The sequence below is a fragment of the Tupaia chinensis genome, unplaced genomic scaffold (genome assembly GCF_000334495.1).
Source record: "Tupaia chinensis unplaced genomic scaffold, TupChi_1.0 Scaffold000469_1, whole genome shotgun sequence".
Classification (NCBI taxonomy): domain Eukaryota; kingdom Metazoa; phylum Chordata; class Mammalia; order Scandentia; family Tupaiidae; genus Tupaia; species Tupaia belangeri.
Window position 1 is genome coordinate 141,423 of NW_006159978.1, and position 19,113 is coordinate 160,535.

Sequence of the window (19,113 nt, forward strand, 5' to 3'; positions counted from 1 at the left end):
AAAGATACTATGCCAGGAACAGGAGGTAGGAAGAATCCTGTTAATGGAAAATAAATGGTCTGTTAATGTTTGTGGGCATGACTTCCCCAGCCCCCTTTTGAAAAGATTTTGGAAAAATAGGAAAAGTAGTTAGACTTCTGTCCACAATTATAAACTTAAATATAAAATGTAGAACTATAAAATACCTCAAAGATAACATAGGAGAAAGTCTAGGTGACCTTGGGTAAAGCAATTACTTTTTTTCCCAATTTTAAAAATTGTGTTAAAAGACACATAACAAGGGCAGGTCTGTAGCCTAGTGACTAAGGAGTTGGATCCCGCGTGACTGACCAAGGTTCATATCCTGGCCCCAGTGCCATGAGAAACATGACAGCCACATGTGTGTGAAGCCCCCAAATCCCAACAGGATGAAGAAATGGAGGAGAAGGCCAGTGGCATGATCACAAACCACTGGGATGGGGGCTTCCCCCCACACACACATGTTTCTCTTTCTTTGGCAAGTAACATGTTATTTTGCAATTAAAAAAAAAAGGAAAAAATAACAAATTTTACCATCTTTATTAATGACTTAAATACATATTTTAGTTTTTACTTTTTCTATGAAAAGGAGAGAAATAGAAAGAGGCAGCGAGATAGTAGGTTAAAGAGACAGAGAGAGATAGGTAGTCCCAAAAGAAGTAATTGACAAGCCACACTTCATTAACGTTAAAAACTTCTGCTCTGTGAAATACTCTGCCAAGAGAACTAGAAGACAAGTCACACAGTGGAAGAAAATATTTACAACAGACTATCTGATAAAGGACTCTTACCCAAAACAAACTAGGGGAGAGAAAAGCTCTTCCCTCCACCCTCATAAGTAAGAAACCTAGGAATAAACCTAACCAAAGAAGTCAAAGGCCTCTACGAGCAAAACTGTGAAAAATTGAAAGAAGGAATGGAAAATGACACACGAAAGTGGAAGTTACCAGGGATATTCCTCACAGAAATAGAAAAAATCCTAAAATTTGTCTGGAATCATGAAAGTGTCCAAAATAAAGTAGGAGCCATCTCACTTCCTGATCTCAAAATATATTACAAAGCTGGCTCTTTTCCAGCAGGAACCATGGAGGACGTTCAAGAGAAGAAAAAGAAGGTTCTTGCTGTGACAGAAACCAAGAAAAAGGCTCCTGCTGTGCCAGAAATCCCTAAAAAAAAAAAAAAAAGTGAAGGAATTTTGCAGAGTTCAAGATCAAGTGCCTGTGAAAAATGTTTGCTCAAAAGATGCTTCAAAAGGCAAGGAGGAAGCTTATCTATGAAAAAGCTAAGCACTATCATAAGGAATATAGACAGATGTACGGTACTGAGATTTGCATGGCCAGGATGGCAAGAAAAACTGGCACCTTCTATGTACCTGCAGAACTCAAATTGGTGTTTGTCATCAGGATCAGAGGTATCAGTGGACTGAGCCTAAAGGTTCGAAAGGTGTTGCAGCTTCTTTGTCTTTGCCAGATCTTCAATGGCACCTTTGTTAAGCTCAACAAGGCCTCAATTAACATACTGAGAATCGTAGAATCATATATTGTATGGGAGTACCCGAACCTGAAGTCAGTAAATGAACTGATCTACAAACGCAGTTATGACAAAATCAATAAGAAGCAAATTACTTTGACAGATAACTCTTTGATTGTTCAATCTCTTGGTAAATTTGGCATCATCTGCATGGAGGATCTTATTCATGAAATCTATACTGTTGGAAAATGCTTCAAAGAAGTAAATAACTTCCTGTGGTCCTTCAAATTATCTTCTTCACAAGATGGAAGGAAGAAAAAGATCACCCATTTTGTAGAAGGTGGAGATGCTGGCAACATGGAAGACCAGATCAACAAACTTATTAGAAGGATGGACTAAGGTATCCACCATGATTTTTTGTAATCTGGTCAGTAAGTAAACAGTGGCTATTTCCAGACTGTAATCTATTGTTGTATTAGTAACTTTTTTGTTAGCTTGCCTCTGCCTTGCCTTAACTATTGTGGCACATATTGGTGCTTGGTAAAATTAAGCCAAAACTTCTATAAGACTAAGGTCCATTATTTTACTTTGTGAAAATCACGTAGGGACTGTTGAAAGTCTTCTACACCAGAAAGGCCTAATGTTTCTCCCTTTGAATTTTGCTGAGTAAAAATGGGTTTATTCAAAGAAAACTTATTTCAAGGCATTCACACATGATTTGTAGGTAAAGTAATAAAGGTCAGTTCACCAAAAATGTAAAAAAAAATTTACAAAGTTGTAATAATCAAAATACCATGGTACTGGAACAAAAATAGGCATGTAGACCAATGGAACAGAATAGAGACCCCAGAAATAGCCTCCAAAACATATAGCCAACTGATTTTTGACAAAGAACACAAGACAGTAAAGTGGGGAAAAGAAAATCTTTTCAGCAAATGGTGCTCAAAAAACTGGATATTCACCTGCAGAAGAATAAAACTGGACCCCTATCTCTCACCACTAACAAAATCAACTCAAAACAGATAAAAGATCTAAACATAAAACCTCAAACTATAAAACTACCGGTGGAAAACACAGGGGAAATTCTTGGAGATGTTGGAGTGGGCAAAGACTTCTTAAATAAGACCCCCAAAGCTCAGGCAATAATACCAAAAATATAAAAGTAGAATACATCAGGCTAAACAGCTCTGCACAGCAAAAGAAATAATAATTAGAGTGAAGAGACAACCTTCAGAATGGGAGAATATATCTGCAAACTATTCCTCAGATAAGGGACTGACAACTAGGCTCTACAGAGAACTCTAGCAGCTTACCTCACCCACACACAAAACCAATTAAAAAATAGGCAAATGACAACTCTTCAAAGAAGACATACCAATGGCTAAAAATCATATGAAAAAATATTGAGTATCTCTTATCATAAGGGAAATGCAAATTAAAACCACAATGAGAAACAACTTAACCCTAATCAGAATGGCTAGATTAAAAAAATAAAGAATGGTAAGTGCTGGCGAGGCTGTGTGGAAAAGGAATCTCCTATACTGTTGGTGAGAATGTTAATTAATTACAGCCACCTGGAGAACAATATGGAGGTTGCTCAAAGACTTACAAATAGAACTACCATACAATTCAGCAATTTCACTCCTGGGTATCTGATGGGAAAACCCTCAGTCAGAAAAACACTTGCATATCCATGTTTATTGCAGCATTATTCACAATTGCTAAGGCATGGAATTAACCCAAATATCCAAAAAGCAGATGAATGAATTGAAAAAAATGTGGCACATATGCACTATGGAATAAAAAAACAATGAGATCCTGACAGTTGATAGAAAGTAGACAAATACGGAAGGTTAAATGCTAAGTGAAGCAAGCCAGACATGAAAGAGGCACTGTATGTCCCCATTTAATATATACTGAATGTCTGCACTCTGTGGCAGAAACTGAGAGACTAGAAGGTATAAAAGCAGTGAGGGCAACTGTAGATACTAGAAACACGATAGTAAGTGCATGTGTGTGATAGCAGGGTACATATGCTCATGGGAGAGAGAGAGAGAGACAAGAACAGTGAGAGGGAAAGTGAGAAACCACCCCCTTGGGATGGTTCAAGTCCTAGACCTGGTGTCTTAAAACTCACGCTGGGTGTGTGTGGGTGCATGCCCAAGATCAGAGAGGCGAATGGAGGAGAAATGACTGTGGTGTGGTCATCCCCCTGAGGGGTGATTTCTCACTTTCTGCTCTTTGCCTCTCAGAAGAGCACATGAGCCATATAGTAAAAATCTTTTTTTTTTTTTAAAGAAAAAAGACTAAAATAATATATAAGGCACATATAACCCAATGAAGAATGGTGCTATATATTAAGAACAAGCTGAAAACACAATAAAACAAAAAATACTGAAACTCAATACCAAAGCAAAACAAAAATATAATTTTGTTAAATGGGCAAGGGAGTTGAATAGATCTTTCTACAAACATATATGAATGGCTCATCAGCACATGAAAAGATGTTCACCATCACTAACTAGGGGAAATCAAAGTCACAATAGGTATCACCTCACTTCTATTAGGATGGCCATTATTGAAAACAAAAATAAAAACCAGAAAATAACAAGTGTTGGCCAGGATATGGAGAATTGGAAGCCTTGTACATTACTGATAGAAATGTAAAAGGATGCATTTGCTACAGAAAATGGTAGGGCAATTCCTCAAAATTTAGACATGGAATTACCATATGATTCAGCAATTTCACTTCTGGGTATATACTCAAATGAATTAAAAGCAGAGACTCAGGCAACTATTTGTACTTTCATCTTCATAGGAGCAAAATTCACAATAGCCAGAGAGTGGAAACAACCCAAGTGTCCATCAGCAGAAGAATGGATCAACAAATGTGGTGCATACATTCAATGGAATAATAGCCTCATAAAGGAAGGAAATCCTGTCACATGCTACAACATGTATAATCCTTGAGGATAGTAGCTAAGAGAAATAAACCAATCACAAAAGGACAAATACTACATGATTCCATTCATTGGGGTACCTAGAGGAGTCAAATTCATAGAGACAGAAAGGAGAATGGTGAAGGAAAGAATGAGGAGGTATTGTTTAAACAGTACTGTTTCAATTGGGGAAGATAAAACGTTCTGGAGATCAGTGGTGGTGGTGATTGTACAACAACATGAATGAACTTTGATAAAATGTTAACACAACATTTAAGACAATACTTTACTTATCTCTGGGGAACTAGGACAGTGTTTGAGAAGGAGGAGAGGCACAGAAGGAATGCTACGCAGGAGGACTGATGAAAGAAGGGAGGGCCAGAGGTGATGGGTAGCTGCCACTAGTTGGAAGAGTGGCATTGCCCATATCAAAGGACTCTGGTGGACCCCCAAAACACTCAGACAAGAAGCCATTTTTAAATCTGAGAAGCCATTTTAAATCTGAGGTGTGTCCTAGCATGTTCAGGGACCCGGATGACTAAAGTTATGCTCTAAATCTCATCTTCTAGACCCCAAAAACACTCAGACAAGGGTCATTTAAATCCTCAACACTTACTGAACTTCCTGCCTTAAGGAAGAAACTTCTTTTTATAAATCTGAACTCATAATCTCTTTCTGTGAATTCCATGTTGCAAAACACAGTAGAGGAGAGATTTTGTCACAGAATGACCAGAAACTACCGCAGAGGCACAAGAAATATGAGAAACCAAGAAAACATCTCTCCCCTAAATGAAAAGAACAATCCTTCATCTACAGAGAGTACAGTGCAAGTCATGGAAATGTCTGATAGAGAATTCAGGATATTCATAGTGACAAAACTAAATGAGATGTACGAGCTGAGAGACAATGAACTCCAGAAGATGCAGAAGAAAAGAGACAATGAATTCCCGGAGGTGAGGAAGTTCTTGCACCATCTGAAAGAGGAAACACACCATAAAAAAGAATCAAATAGAGCTGTTAGAGATGGAGGCTGCAATACAGCAAATCAAAACCTCCTTCAGAGGCAAGGCATTCATGGGACAAAGAAATGGTTATTATCTGTTGATGATAATGCATGTAGTATCCCCAACTGGACTGATTGATGAGTAATATATTCATATTAGAACATTCACTTTATAAGTTAAGTGACATGTGATTGAATGTATAAAAGAAATTAAAATAAAAATTTTAAAAAGTCTTAAAAGCACATATGTGACTGAATGTATAAAAGAAATTAAAATAAAATAAATAAAAAAGAAAGTACTAAGAGCAGATTAGTCCATGCCAAACCTCTGACGTAGAGAAAACTACCAAAAAAAATCTAGAGAAAATAACCCGAAAAAATGAGAATTCTATATGAGAAATACTAGATACCATTAAGCGCCCCAAATCTGGATAATCACTATACCAGAAGTTGAAGAAACTAATAAGGAAACACACCATAAAAATGAATCAAATGGAACTGTTAGAGATGGGTAATCTATTCCATGAAATCCTGAAAGAAAACTTTCTAAATCTAGAGAGGCATTCAAATATCCAGACTCAAGAAATACAAAGGAACTCCTAATAGAGTCAAGCCAAGAAGATCTTCTCTAAGGCACATCATAGTCAGACTGGCCAAATCCAGGACAAAGACAAGAACTAAAATTGGCAGGAGAGAAATATCAAGTTACTTATAAAGGTTATCCCTTCAGGCAAACTTCAGACCTCTCACCAGGAACAATGCGAGCAAGAAAAGAATGGGAAAATATATTGAAAGTGTTAAGTGAAAAGCAGTTTCAACCAAGAATACTGTACCCGGCAAGATTATCCTTCATATGAGAAGAAAAGATAAAAAACGTTCTCAGATAAACAAAACCTGAAAGAATTTATGAACACCAGACCAGTTCTTCAAGAAATTCTGAAAATAATGCTTAACCAGGAAAACCAAAGACACATATACAGAAATAAGAGAACTAAAAGCAACCAAGAAAATAACCAACTTAATGCTAGGGACACAAAATATCAATAATAATGTTGAATGTTAACTTCCAGGATTTAAACGGAAAGATCAGACCAGAATAAAACTGCAAATTCAACAGAAGAAAGGTTAATTACATAAGACTGAACTGGTGAAATAGAATTTTCTGACTTTTGAGTAAAACTGTCTTTTTCTTTACTATGCTTTGTTTTCCAATTTAAGGATTTTGCTTTCTTTTGAGCTGTTGATAGGTTTAGCTATTTGTTAAAATGTTTTTTCTTCTTGTTGGTTTTGTTTCTTTAAGTGGAAACATAAACTTTTCTCCCTTCTTGACACCTCTAGAACTGGAAAATATTTGTGAGTATTCTTACTTTGTGACAGAATGATTATTTGCGTAAGTTTAATAATACCTGTTACCTTGAATCAGAAATTGGAAATACTCGTTATTGGACAGGGCTTTGATTGGAATGTCATATCTGAAGATTTAACCAGAAAACTATGGAACTGAGGTAGATCTCAAGCCAACAAAAGCTCTTGGAAACATGACCTGGCACCATAAACAGTTCTGCCTGACAGAGAGGATTAGAGAAGCTATATGAAAGAATTCATACCATAAAATAACCTGGACTTTCCAGCCCAGCTCTGTAATCAGTAGAGATTGCAAAAGAGCAGCCACAACCAGAGGATCATTTTGAGGAAGACTTTGAGAGAAGAAAAAGAGACCGATCTTTGCTAGCAGATGGTATGTCACAGAATACTTGGTAGGCAGGGTTGAATTGAGAAGGTTTATGTGTGACTTATGTGCTGGGTGTTTGCTTTTCAACAGTTTGAGCAGGTGACATGTAAATATTTTCTCAAAAAATATTTAAAACCATACTATCCCTGTTACAGAGTCACAAACAAAATTATAACAAATATTTTGAACATTATCTTTAAAATTCAGTTTTTTGAAATTTTGAAAATTGTTTATTAAATGTCAATAACTATGGATTTTGAACAAAAATTTTTTGATATGTAAAGTAAATGTATGTGGGGAAATGTAAAAATAAATAAATAAATGATTAGGGGAAAAAAAAACAATGCCTGCTGAGAGCAGGAAGTCAATTCATATTAAAAAAAAAAAAAAAGGACTCTAGAGGCCTTCATTAGGGGGACCCCTCTTGTACGTTTACCTCACCTTTCTTCTTTCACCCAGACCCCTGAAGCTTAAGGAAAGGTCAAGCATAAGGATGAAGTAAGAGAGTGGTGATGGTGGGGCAAAGACTCCAGGCTGAGAGAATAGCATGTTCAAAGCTCCTAAGCCCAAAGGAGAATGATGTGTTAGAGAAATCAAAAGAAAACCAGAGTGATCTCAGAGTGTGAACAAAGGAGAGAAGTCACTTAAGAGAGGGAGGCCATGTAAAGTAGTTCCTTTTCAGTCCCAGTAAGGAACTTAGACATTATTCCAAGAGAGAGCTTCTGAGATTCTTCAAATGCTCAATTCCCCCGGGGAAAATACTCTTTCAATGCTGTATACTCCTCTTACAGACTTAGACCAACTGTAATTACATAGTTGTCAGGCTAAAATACAAGCTCAGGGAGCAGTGGCTTTAATGGTTTGTTTACCGCTGTGACATGACATTAACCACAGTGCCTTGCATGTAGTAAGTGTTAAATCACTATTTGTGGAATAAATTAATGAAATATTCACCTGGCACCACCCCCTGACTACCTAGATACATGCTTTGGTCTATTGCTGACCTGGTATCTTTGGGCTTCCAAATACTTGACTTGTGCAGTTAAAGTTCTACTTGCTCTTTGGGTCTCTGATCCTGGCTCTTTGTTCATATTTCCTGCTCTGGGACGACCATTTCCCTACTTTCTGTGCAAACAGCAAAGTTTATAGAATCGTATCATAGATTGGGCTGTTTTGGTCTTAAAATATTCTGATCCTTAAAAGAATTATCATGTACTTTAAAAATAATTCAAATGTAAGAAGTTAATATTAACACTGAGGTGACAGTAATCATATTCTTACGTTTTAAAAAGTGATTCTGTACATTTTCTACAAGGAAACCACTATACAAATATAAACTAAGTGATCTGGAATGTCGCACATATGAAAGTCATATAAGACAAAAATAATTCTGGGGAGCACTGATATTTCTCTTGAGATGGAAAATTCTATGATCTGCCATCATTTGTTATATTATGTTCAATTTCCATCTTTATTGCCACCTCTGACTGGAATGCTTCATGGTGCATGATATTGATCGTGGGACAAGATACATATTGACAGCCCAAAACCTATACAATAAACAAACTTCAAGCTGGTATAAGAATAGTGTCTACCACTTTTGGACAGGGTGAGTGTTTCAGTCTATTTAGGCTGCTAGGACAAAATACCATAGCCTATAAGTGACAGAAATGTATTTCTTACCATTCCAGAAGTTGGGAAGTCCAAGATTAAGGTACCAGCTGAAATGTTTTCTTGTGAGGTCCACTTCTGGTTCATTGACGGTGCCTTCTAACATGGTGAAAAGGCCTTGCTAGCTGTCTTGGGCCTCTTTTATAAGGGTTCTAATACCATTCATGAGGTCAAAGCCCTCATGACCTAATCACCTTGCAATGCCTTCAGCTTCTACTACACTTGTCTTGGTGGTCAGGATTTTGAAATGTGAATCTTGTGGGGGGCAATAACATTCAGACCATAACAGTGAGTTTCCAGCAATCTAAAATTGTTCCTTTTGCGTTGCTAGACTTTTGGATTATAGAATTCATATAGCTCTTAAAGATTTTAGGACTAAAACATAGCTCTCAGTGTCACTGGTTATTGCTAATACCTTAGAAGCAAGCATTCCTGAAAATTCTGTATGCCTTATCATGCACTATTTTATGAAACATGACCTCTACTACATTAGATGTGTTTGATCTAAGGCGTATGAGAATTGTCACATGAGGAAACAATGTGGATACGCAGTATCCAGTATAGCTAATAAAACATATAATTTATATATATATATATATAACATTATATATATTTTTTACATGCACTCTCTGGCTTGCTGGAGAGAGAGAGAGACAAAGACAGGAAGTCGGAAAGTGAGAAATCACCCCCTAGGGGGATAGCCACATATACTCCCTTCTTCATTCTCTCCTGGGATCCTGGGCATGCATGCACACACATCTGGCATGATTTTCAAGCCATCAGGTCCAGGACTTAAACCATGGTCAGCCATATGGGAGTCCAGTGATGGAACCACTACGACATCTGCTGGTTCTGCTAAGAACACATCTTATACCTCAAATAAGGAACACACATGTCTATAGCTTGGCCTGGTAGGGCTGATATAAATGGAAACTATGTTGCTAAACCTGGGGCATCATACAAGACAATTTGAAGTCTATGAATGCATTTGGCTTTATGGAGTGTCCGAAAAAAAGGCTTACCACTATTTGACCAAAAAAAAAATACTCAAAAACATAGGTTCAAAAAAAAAATCAGTATGCAAAATAAATATGACACAAATCGCTCCCTACCCGGAGTGTAACACTTTCCCACGGTGCATGTGGTTGAATTGCTTGGTATATGCAGTACTTTCAGGTTCATTTTCAGACACATAAGCAAAAATGATCATTTCATGTAAGGAGAGGTGCTGTGGAGCAAGTGCAGTTTCAAAACCCATGTCAGGAACCTGGAATAAGAAAGGAGAAAATATTGTATTTAAACTATTGGCTCATCGGAAAAGTCATGATGCATTTTTGCAGAGAAAAACAGAAAAATATGTCATGACTTTTCTGACAACTCAATATTTTTATACTTCGATTATGACCAAATTCAAATAATGATTTCCAGTTTATATCAAAACGATCCTATTTTAATTACCAATTAGAGTACTATTTCAACATGTTCTGTTTGAATATCTATGTGTGTGCAAGGAAAATACATTTTCCTATTGAGGAAGAAAAAAAATTGTGAGACTAAAATTCAGTTGAAGATCGTAGATGGCTGTAGTGAAAGGTCAATGGAGACTTCACTCCCACTGTGTGTAGGTGAGGAGTCTGGAGGTGCAGAGTTTAGAACTGTTTTTTGTTTTTTTTTCTTATAGATTTTTGCTATAGAGTGCATGTGTTCATCAGAGAGACAGAAAATGAGATATCCCTCAGAGTGGATGGCCACAGAGCAATCCCTTCTCTTCTTGGGATCTTGGGCATGCATGCACACACACAGCTGGTGTGAGTTTGAAGCCACCAGGTCCGGGACTTGAATCTCGGTCAGCCAGGTGAGAGTCCAGTGATGTAACCATTACGCCCTCTGCTGGTCCCTAGAACTGGGTTCTTATTTGGAGTTTTATTTAGAAAGGTCCTATGAAATACCTTTCCTCCCTTGGAAGTGGCTGGTCTCAGTCTCATGCTACAGACTGCATAGCCACCATCTGAGTGTCCTGACCAGTGGAGACTCATGCCTTTCTCATTTCTTTTGATTCATAGATGTTCCCTTGTAGTCAACACAAGTACCTTTGGCCTAGACTTCTTTTTTTAAAAAAATTTGTTGTAGGGTGCATGCATTCACTTGGGAGGGGAGAGAGAGAAAGCACCCCCTGTGGGGGGGAAACGCCCATGCTACAGTCTCTTCTCCATTCTTCTTATGCACCTGGTGTGTTGTCCAATCTGGACTTGAGCTGCAACGTCAGCCATGTGTGAAGCAGCTGGTTTCACAACCATGCCACCTGCTGACTCGGGCCTAGATTCCTGACTTGTAGGCCTGCCTTTCAGCACATCCTACTCTAATCTTGATCTTCTCCAATTCTGGAGACTCTTAGGGGGTGAAAAAATAAGTGGAGACCAACCCCAAATAGGATCCTGGAGTTGACCTTGTTGCTATGAGACAAGGACTAGGTAGACAAAGTGATGGATAGTGTAGGCTAGTTGGGGACCTACCCATCAATTAGTGCCTCCAAAAACATGTTCTGTTATGTTTTTTCCCCTAGTATCTAAATTTTAGAGAACCCGCTGAGAAGAGGCGAGAGTCGGAAATAAATGCAAGAAAAATAAATGTGGGACAGAATAAGTGGCTTAAAGACTCTTGAAAATTACTACAAAGGCTGAAAATTATTAGAATTCTGTATGAATTCTAACCTGAGAGTGGCAAGAGTATCTCACAGAGAGGGAAGAGCAGTAGAATGGCTGAGCCAACAGATGGAGTTGTGGTTAAGGTGCTGGATCCCACATAGCTAATCCTATAGGGCAGCTCCATGGTTCAAATCCTAGACACAGAGGTTTGAAAAACATGCTGGGTGTGTGTGTGTGTGTGCATGCTCAAAATTCCCCAAGGAGAATGGAAATGAGAACGTGGTGTGGCCATCCCCAAAGGGGGGTATTTTCTCACCTACTCTCTCTCTCTCTCTCTCTCTCCAGTGAGTTCAAGTTCCCTATTGCAAAAATAAAAGAGAAAATTATAAAAAAGAAATAAGGAAAGATAAAGAAAAGACCAACCCCAAATAGGATCCTGGAGTTGACCTTGTTGCTATGAGACAAGGACTAGGTAGACAAAGTGATGGATAGTGTAGGCTAGTTGGGGACCTACCCATCAATTAGTGCCTCCAAAAACATGTTCTGTTATGTTTTTTCCCCTAGTATCTAAATTTTAGAGAACCCGCTGAGAAGAGGCGAGAGTCGGAAATAAATGCAAGAAAAATAAATGTGGGACAGAATAAGTGGCTTAAAGACTCTTGAAAATTACTACAAAGGCTGAAAATTATTAGAATTCTGTATGAATTCTAACCTGAGAGTGGCAAGAGTATCTCACAGAGAGGGAAGAGCAGTAGAATGGCTGAGCCAACAGATGGAGTTGTGGTTAAGGTGCTGGATCCCACATAGCTAATCCTATAGGGCAGCTCCATGGTTCAAATCCTAGACACAGAGGTTTGAAAAACATGCTGGGTGTGTGTGTGTGTGTGCATGCTCAAAATTCCCCAAGGAGAATGGAAATGAGAACGTGGTGTGGCCATCCCCAAAGGGGGGTATTTTCTCACCTACTCTCTCTCTCTCTCTCTCTCTCCAGTGAGTTCAAGTTCCCTATTGCAAAAATAAAAGAGAAAATTATAAAAAAGAAATAAGGAAAGATAAAGAAAAGAAAAGCAGTAGGGTGGCTAAAGACATAGGCCCTGGAATCAGCTGGCTGAGATAGATGCCTGATTCAATAACCAACCAGTTGTGTGATTTGGGACAAACTATTTAGTCTCTTTGTGCCTCACTTTTCTCAACAGTAAAATGGGTACAGTATTCATACAGACTGGGACTTCACCACAGTGCCTGACACATAGTAAGGGCTAGTGATTAATTTTTATTCAGAGAGGATGCATGCATAGTCTGCTTGTAGAGAGAGGAGTGATATGGTTGAGTATGAGTTCCTTGAATTTGTCCTGAGTATGAAAATCCCTGATTTTTAATTTTAATAATTTAAACATTCACAAAAGGTAACTAGGATACTTTCTACAAATTGTGAAGTTCGCAAAAAAAATTGAGGTCACTGCTTTGGTTGGTTCTGTCCTCCTGCTCACATCATTTACTTTGCATATTCTCTCCAGACTGAGCAAATACTCAAGGAGACAGTGATGTGGTGACCGCTTGCTCTCAAAGGGAAGTTGCCCTCTCCCTACACAGATTGGACAAGGGAAGCTAAAACTCCAGCCTCTCTACTGTAGTCTTAGTCTGGTAATTGGAAATATTCAATTTTTTAAAAAAATAGTCATTTAATTTTATTAATTATTATTATTACTTTAAAATTTGGCATAGGGCATGTGCACTCACCAGGTAGAGACACAAAGAGAGAGAGAGTGAAAGTGAGAAAGCAAGCCACCAGGTCCAGGACTCGAACCATGGTCAGCCATGTGGGAGTCCAGTGGCTTAACCACCATGCCACCTGCTGGCCCCCAAAAGATCTTTTAAAACTAGATTTGTCTTTCATTCTATTTCCTTTAAGCCAAAAGACAGAATGTATTAGGCTCCAATCAAAAAATGCTCAGTTCTTTATGGATACATTGATAAATGTTCAGTTTAATGCCGGTATGCCCAGGGATGAGTTCTTACGCATATATACTTTCACAAGTAGTATATTAAATGTTAAAATTATTGTGAAAATCTGTATTTATTGCCATCTGTGAAGAAGATAATAACTCCTTTTTCTGTTGGTTTTAGAAAATGGAGGAATTAGGAGGCAGGTTGATGTTAAAGGAGAAGGGTAAACCATAACTCATACTTCTTAGAGGCTACCTTGGGAGGCAGAGAATTAACCCCATCTGGTCCCGTGTTGGGAGTAATGAAAAGGAAAGGTCCATCTTAGAATATCTGGTGATGTTCTGCTGTCAAGATATTTGCACAAAGATATCCTGGGTGGAATTGAAGCAATATTATCCTGTATAGAATTTGAAAGAAGATTTGGAGATATTCCTTGGTATATGGAGGTTTTCCTTTATTTAAATGGAGCAAAATGCACTAACAAGAGTTTGTCTTCAAGACCCCTTGTGCTGTAGATCTATTTTGAATGACCTATATCCATCTGGTGAAGTAGGCATGTCCAAGGTGATTAAAAAACAAACAAAAAATTTGGCCTAAGGAAAATACTACCACATTTTCCCATTATAGAATAGAATGTGCATAAGATGGGACCAGCAGACGGTATAATGGCTACATCACTGGACCCCTATGTAGTTGACTGTGGTTCGAGTCCTGGACCCAGTGGCTTAAACTCACACCGGGCGTGTGTGCGTGCATGCCCAAGATCCTGAGAGGAGAATGGAGGAGAAGGGATTGTGGCATGGCCATCCCCCCGGGGTGATTTCTTGCTTTCTGTCTCTTTCTCTCTCTGTCTTCCTGGCACGACTTATAGCAAAAACTTCTCAAAAAAAAAAAATGTGCATAGGATGCAGTATCCATTCTTAAAACAAGGCATACTGTTTCAATGCGTGGTATCACTGACCTTTCCAAAAATACTTCTAGGATTTCCATCATTTTCAAATAATCCATCAGCTTCAAAATGACGTGGAGTCAGTTTATGTATATATCCCAAGTGATCATAGTATATTGTGAAAACTGATTCAGCAACATATCCAGTTTCACTGTATCTTTCTAATCCTATGAGGAAAAAAAATAGAAGTCTCTTGATATCGAAATAATTCAGCTAGAAAACTTTTACTGTCATATCTTGCCAAAATTTCTTCATTTAAAAAGTGGAGGTAGGACTCTGAGGCTCTTGAGTCAGTAACATACAAGTAAGTCTTTGTTAAATCCCTGAAAGCTTTTGTCAGGTTCCATGTCAGTACAGAACCTGTTCACCAAAGTAGGACAAAACAGCGAGAAGGGATGCTTAATTAAGACATCTAGAGGAGGGACCAGTGGATGGCATAATGGTTACATCGCTGGACTCCCATGTAGTTGACCATAGTTTGAGTACTGGATCTTGTGGCTTGAAATTCATGCTGGGTGTGTGTGTGTGCGTGCCCAAGATCCTGAGAGGAGAATGGAGGAGAAAGGATTGTGGCATGGCCATATCCCCGTGCGGGGTGATTTCTCACTGTCTCTTTTTCTCTCCAGCAAGTGCAAGTTCCTTCTAGCAGAAATCTCTCTCTTAAAAGAAAGAGAGAGAGAGAGAACAATCTAGAGGAAAAGAGGTTAGTTCCCTCCTGGTAGCGGTTTCTCATCCTGATATCATCAAATTATATGTTAAATAGACTAAAGGCAGTGAGCAAACAACTGTTAGGATGGCATGGGGAGCGAGGAAAGACCAGGAAAAAATATTCAAAGTGTTAAGAGAGAAGCAATTTCAGCCAAGAATACTGTACCTGGCAAGATTATCTTTCATGTGGGAAGAAAAGACAAGAACATTCTCAGATAAACAAAACCTGAAAGAATTTACCAGCACCAGACCAGATCTCCAAAAAGTTCTCAAGGGTGTGCTATATCAGGAAAATTAAATACAGACACACAGAAATAAGAGTTCAAAAACTAAGAAAGTGGCCAACTTAATTGTAGGGACAAGTCTGGAGTTGAATATTATATCTCAGAATTTAATCAGGAAAATTGAACCAGAACAGAAGATAAAAGTACATGAGACTGATAGATTCATGCACCTACCATTTGAACAGAATCCTAACCTGTTTCCTGGCTTTAAGCAAAGTTCCTTGGCATTTCTTTGATTTAAGTTAAAACTGGTTTTCTTAATAGTAACGAGTGAACTCACCATTGAAAGTAGTTAGATTATGTAATAAATTGTGTGATCAATACAACGTGCATGGGAAAGGGATGGAAGACAATTACAGACACCAGAGATAGTGTGAGAAGAGGGTGGGAAAGGACAGAGGGTCAGAAAGAGGGGTAAAAATAATTCTAGGAACTAGAAATGGAAAATTTTTTATAGTATGCATGATTAAGTCACTATGCAGTATATTCTGGATGGGAAATCACATTTTGTATGCTGTGATGATGCTTAGGGAAATAATGAGTTACAAAAAAAAAGTTTCAGGAAAAAAATATCTATTCAATGACTGCAGTAAGATATATAGCCCAAGCTAGGTGCTACTTTATAGGATGCATAAAGTTAGACTTGTGTTCATGGAAATGTATATATCACCTGTGTTTGCTATGAAAATATTTAGATTAATTAAGGTCTTTAGTAATTCAGTAGGATGTGTGTGTGTGTGGGAGGAAACAGTATAGAAAGCAAACATAGATACCAGAGACAGTGTGGGAGAAGAGTGAGAGATGGCAGAGGGTAAGAGATAGGGAATCAAGAATGGGGGATAAAAGCAAAACATACAGAAAATAAAAAATGGAAAATTATTTGCTGACAATAACATGTTTGTTGATGTGCTTGCTTGAGACAATATACAGTGTACTCTGGATGGAAAATCTCATTTTGTATGTTGTAATGATGTACAGTGAATGAATGCAAATGAATAATTTGAAATAAAAAACCATAGAAAAATAAAAACACAAGATAAACAAAGAAACAAACAAACCACAATGAGTTACCATTTAACTCCAGTTAGGATGGCTAGGATTTAAAAAATAAAATAAAGAACAAGTGCAGGCAGAAATGAGGTGAAAAGGAAACACTCTTACATTGCTGGTGGGAAGGTAAATTAGTATAACCTCTGTGGAAAATAATATGGAGGTTCCTCACAAACCTACAGATGGAATACTAAATGCCTGAATAATCCCCCTCCTATGCTTACCTAAAGGATAGGAAAACACTAGTTGGAAAGACACTTGCACAATCATGTTTATGTTTATGCTAAAACATGGAATGAACCTAAGTGTCCAAAAACTGATGACTGGACTGAAAAACTGTCGTATATATATACTCTGGAATATTATTCAGCTATAAGAAATGATGAGATCCTATTGCTTGATTCAAAATGGATGACTGCAGAAGACTTAGTGTTGAGGCAAGTGAGTCAGACTTTGAAAGATACACACTGTATATGCTCACTCTATTTGTACTGGATGTCTGCACTCTATGGCAGAAATGAAAAGATCTGAAGATGTGATAGTAGAGAGGATAAGTGTAGGTACCAGAGATTGAAAGGGGGGAGTGGGTGGTTGAGGGTAGAATGAGGGTCAAAGGCAAGTTCTCTGTTGAAAAAAAGTTCTAGAGGAATTGAGGCGACTAAAGCTATCTTTAAACCTCATCTTCTAGACCACTGAAACACTCAGACAAGAAGCCATTTTAAATCTGAGGTGTGTCCTGGAGTGTTCAGAGACCAAGGCGACTAAAACTATGCTCTAAACTTCATCTTCTAGACCCCCAAAACACTCAGACAAGGTAGGGTGACCTCTGTTCTCTCTCTGTCTCTGTCTGTCTGTCTCTCTCTCTTTAAATTTTTTATTTTTATAATTTTAAACCAATTCTTCTCACCTCGGGCCTTTCCTTTCTCTTTCTAATTTCAGAAACTATTTGAAATCTGAGGTGTGTCCTAGTGTGTTAGTGTGATGTGATGTGCAGTTTTTATTTTTTACCTTAAATTTTTTTCTCTTTTTTGGTTGTTTTTGTCTAGTTTTTTCTTTTCTTTATTTTCCTTTTACTTTTATTTCTTTTCTAACCTTACTTTACCACTCTGCTCTTTAGTCTCCACACATTGAAGGTCTACACAGGCCAAGATGCACAGTAGCCAAGCACTGGAATACTTTTAGGGTCATTGAAATCCTCAACATTTATTGAAACTCCTGCTTTAAGGAAGAAACTTCTTTTTATAGATCTGAACTCATAATCTTTTTCTGTGGATACCATGTTGCAAAACACAGTAGAAGAGAGATTTATGTCACACCATGACCAGAAACCACCACAGAGAGACAATAAATATGAGAAACCAAGGAAATATCTCTCCCCTAAGTGAAAAGAACAATCCTTCATCATCCAGACAGTACAGTGGAACTCATGGAAATGTCTGATACAGAATTGAGAAAATTCATAGTGACAAAACTAAATGAGATGTAAAAGCTGAGAGACAATGAACTCCAGAAGATGCAGAAGAAAAGAGCCAATGCATTCCAGAGGGTGAGGAAGTTCTTGTATGATCTGAATGAGGAAAGACACACATTAAAAAGAATCAAATGGAACTGTTAGAGATGAAGGCTGCCATTCAGGAAATCAAAACTTCCCTCAAAAATATTAAAAGCAGAACAGGCCTTCTGCAAGGGATAGCTCCATGGCTCCTGCGATCTAGCCATTTTGGGGGAAATGGAGCAATAAAGAGGTGCCACCGATAATCCGGCCTCCAGCATACAAAACTCATGCGACTGAACTTCCAAGGTTGGGAAGAAACCGACTATCCATGAGAAGACTAGAAATCACTGTAGGACCACAAGAAATATGGGGAAGCAGGAAAATACCTCTCCTCCAAGGGAAAAGGATAACTCCTCTTCATCCCCACACAGTTCAATGAAAATCATGGAAATGTCTGATAAAGAATTCAGAACATTCATAATGGCAAAACTTACAGAGATGGAAGAGAAGAGAGATAATGAACTGCTGAAGAGGAAGGAGAAAGGAGTTGAAGAGTTCCAGGAGGTGAGGAAATTCATGCTAGATCTAAAAGAGGAATTTCACACTTGACAAAAGAATCAGATGGAACTGTTAGAGATGAAGGCTATAATACAAGAAGTCAAAATTTCCCTTGAAAGTATTAAAAGCAGACTAGATCATATAGAAAATAGAATCTCAAATGTAGAAGAGAAAATTGCTGGCCTAGAAAAATCCACCACGAAGACTGAGAAAATGGCCCAGAAATTTGAGAATAATATACAAGAAATACTAGATACAATTAAATGTCCAAACATCCGGATAATAGGCATCCCAGAAGGCAAAGAAACTCATAAGGGCATTGATAATCTATTCCATGACATCCTGCAAGAAAACTTTCCAAACCTGGAGAGGCACTCAAAGATTCAGTCCCAAGAAGTACAGGGGACCCTAAATAGAATCATCCCTAGAAGTCTTCTCCAAGACACATTATAGCCAGATTGACCAAAACCACAGACAAAGACAAGATACTAAGACTGGCAAGAGAAAAATGGCAAGTTACCTACAAAGGGTAACCCATCAGACTAATGGCAGATCTCTCATCGGAAACAATGTGAGCAAGGAAAGAATGGGAAAATATATTCAAAGTATTAAGGGAAAAGCAATTTCAACCGAGAATTCTGTAC

General features: G+C 38.0%; 1 protein-coding gene across 1 annotated transcript in view; it reads right to left on the minus strand.

The window, feature by feature from the left end:
• Positions 1-19,113, minus strand: part of CATSPERB (catsper channel auxiliary subunit beta) — a 159,021-nt gene that overhangs the window by 38,679 nt on the left and 101,229 nt on the right. The window contains exons 16-17 of the mRNA XM_027774693.1: positions 14,387-14,541; positions 9,946-10,100 (exon numbers count right to left, since the gene is read on the minus strand). Coding sequence (XP_027630494.1) covers positions 9,946-10,100; positions 14,387-14,541 — 310 coding nt within the window. The remainder of the gene's footprint in view (positions 1-9,945; positions 10,101-14,386; positions 14,542-19,113) is intronic.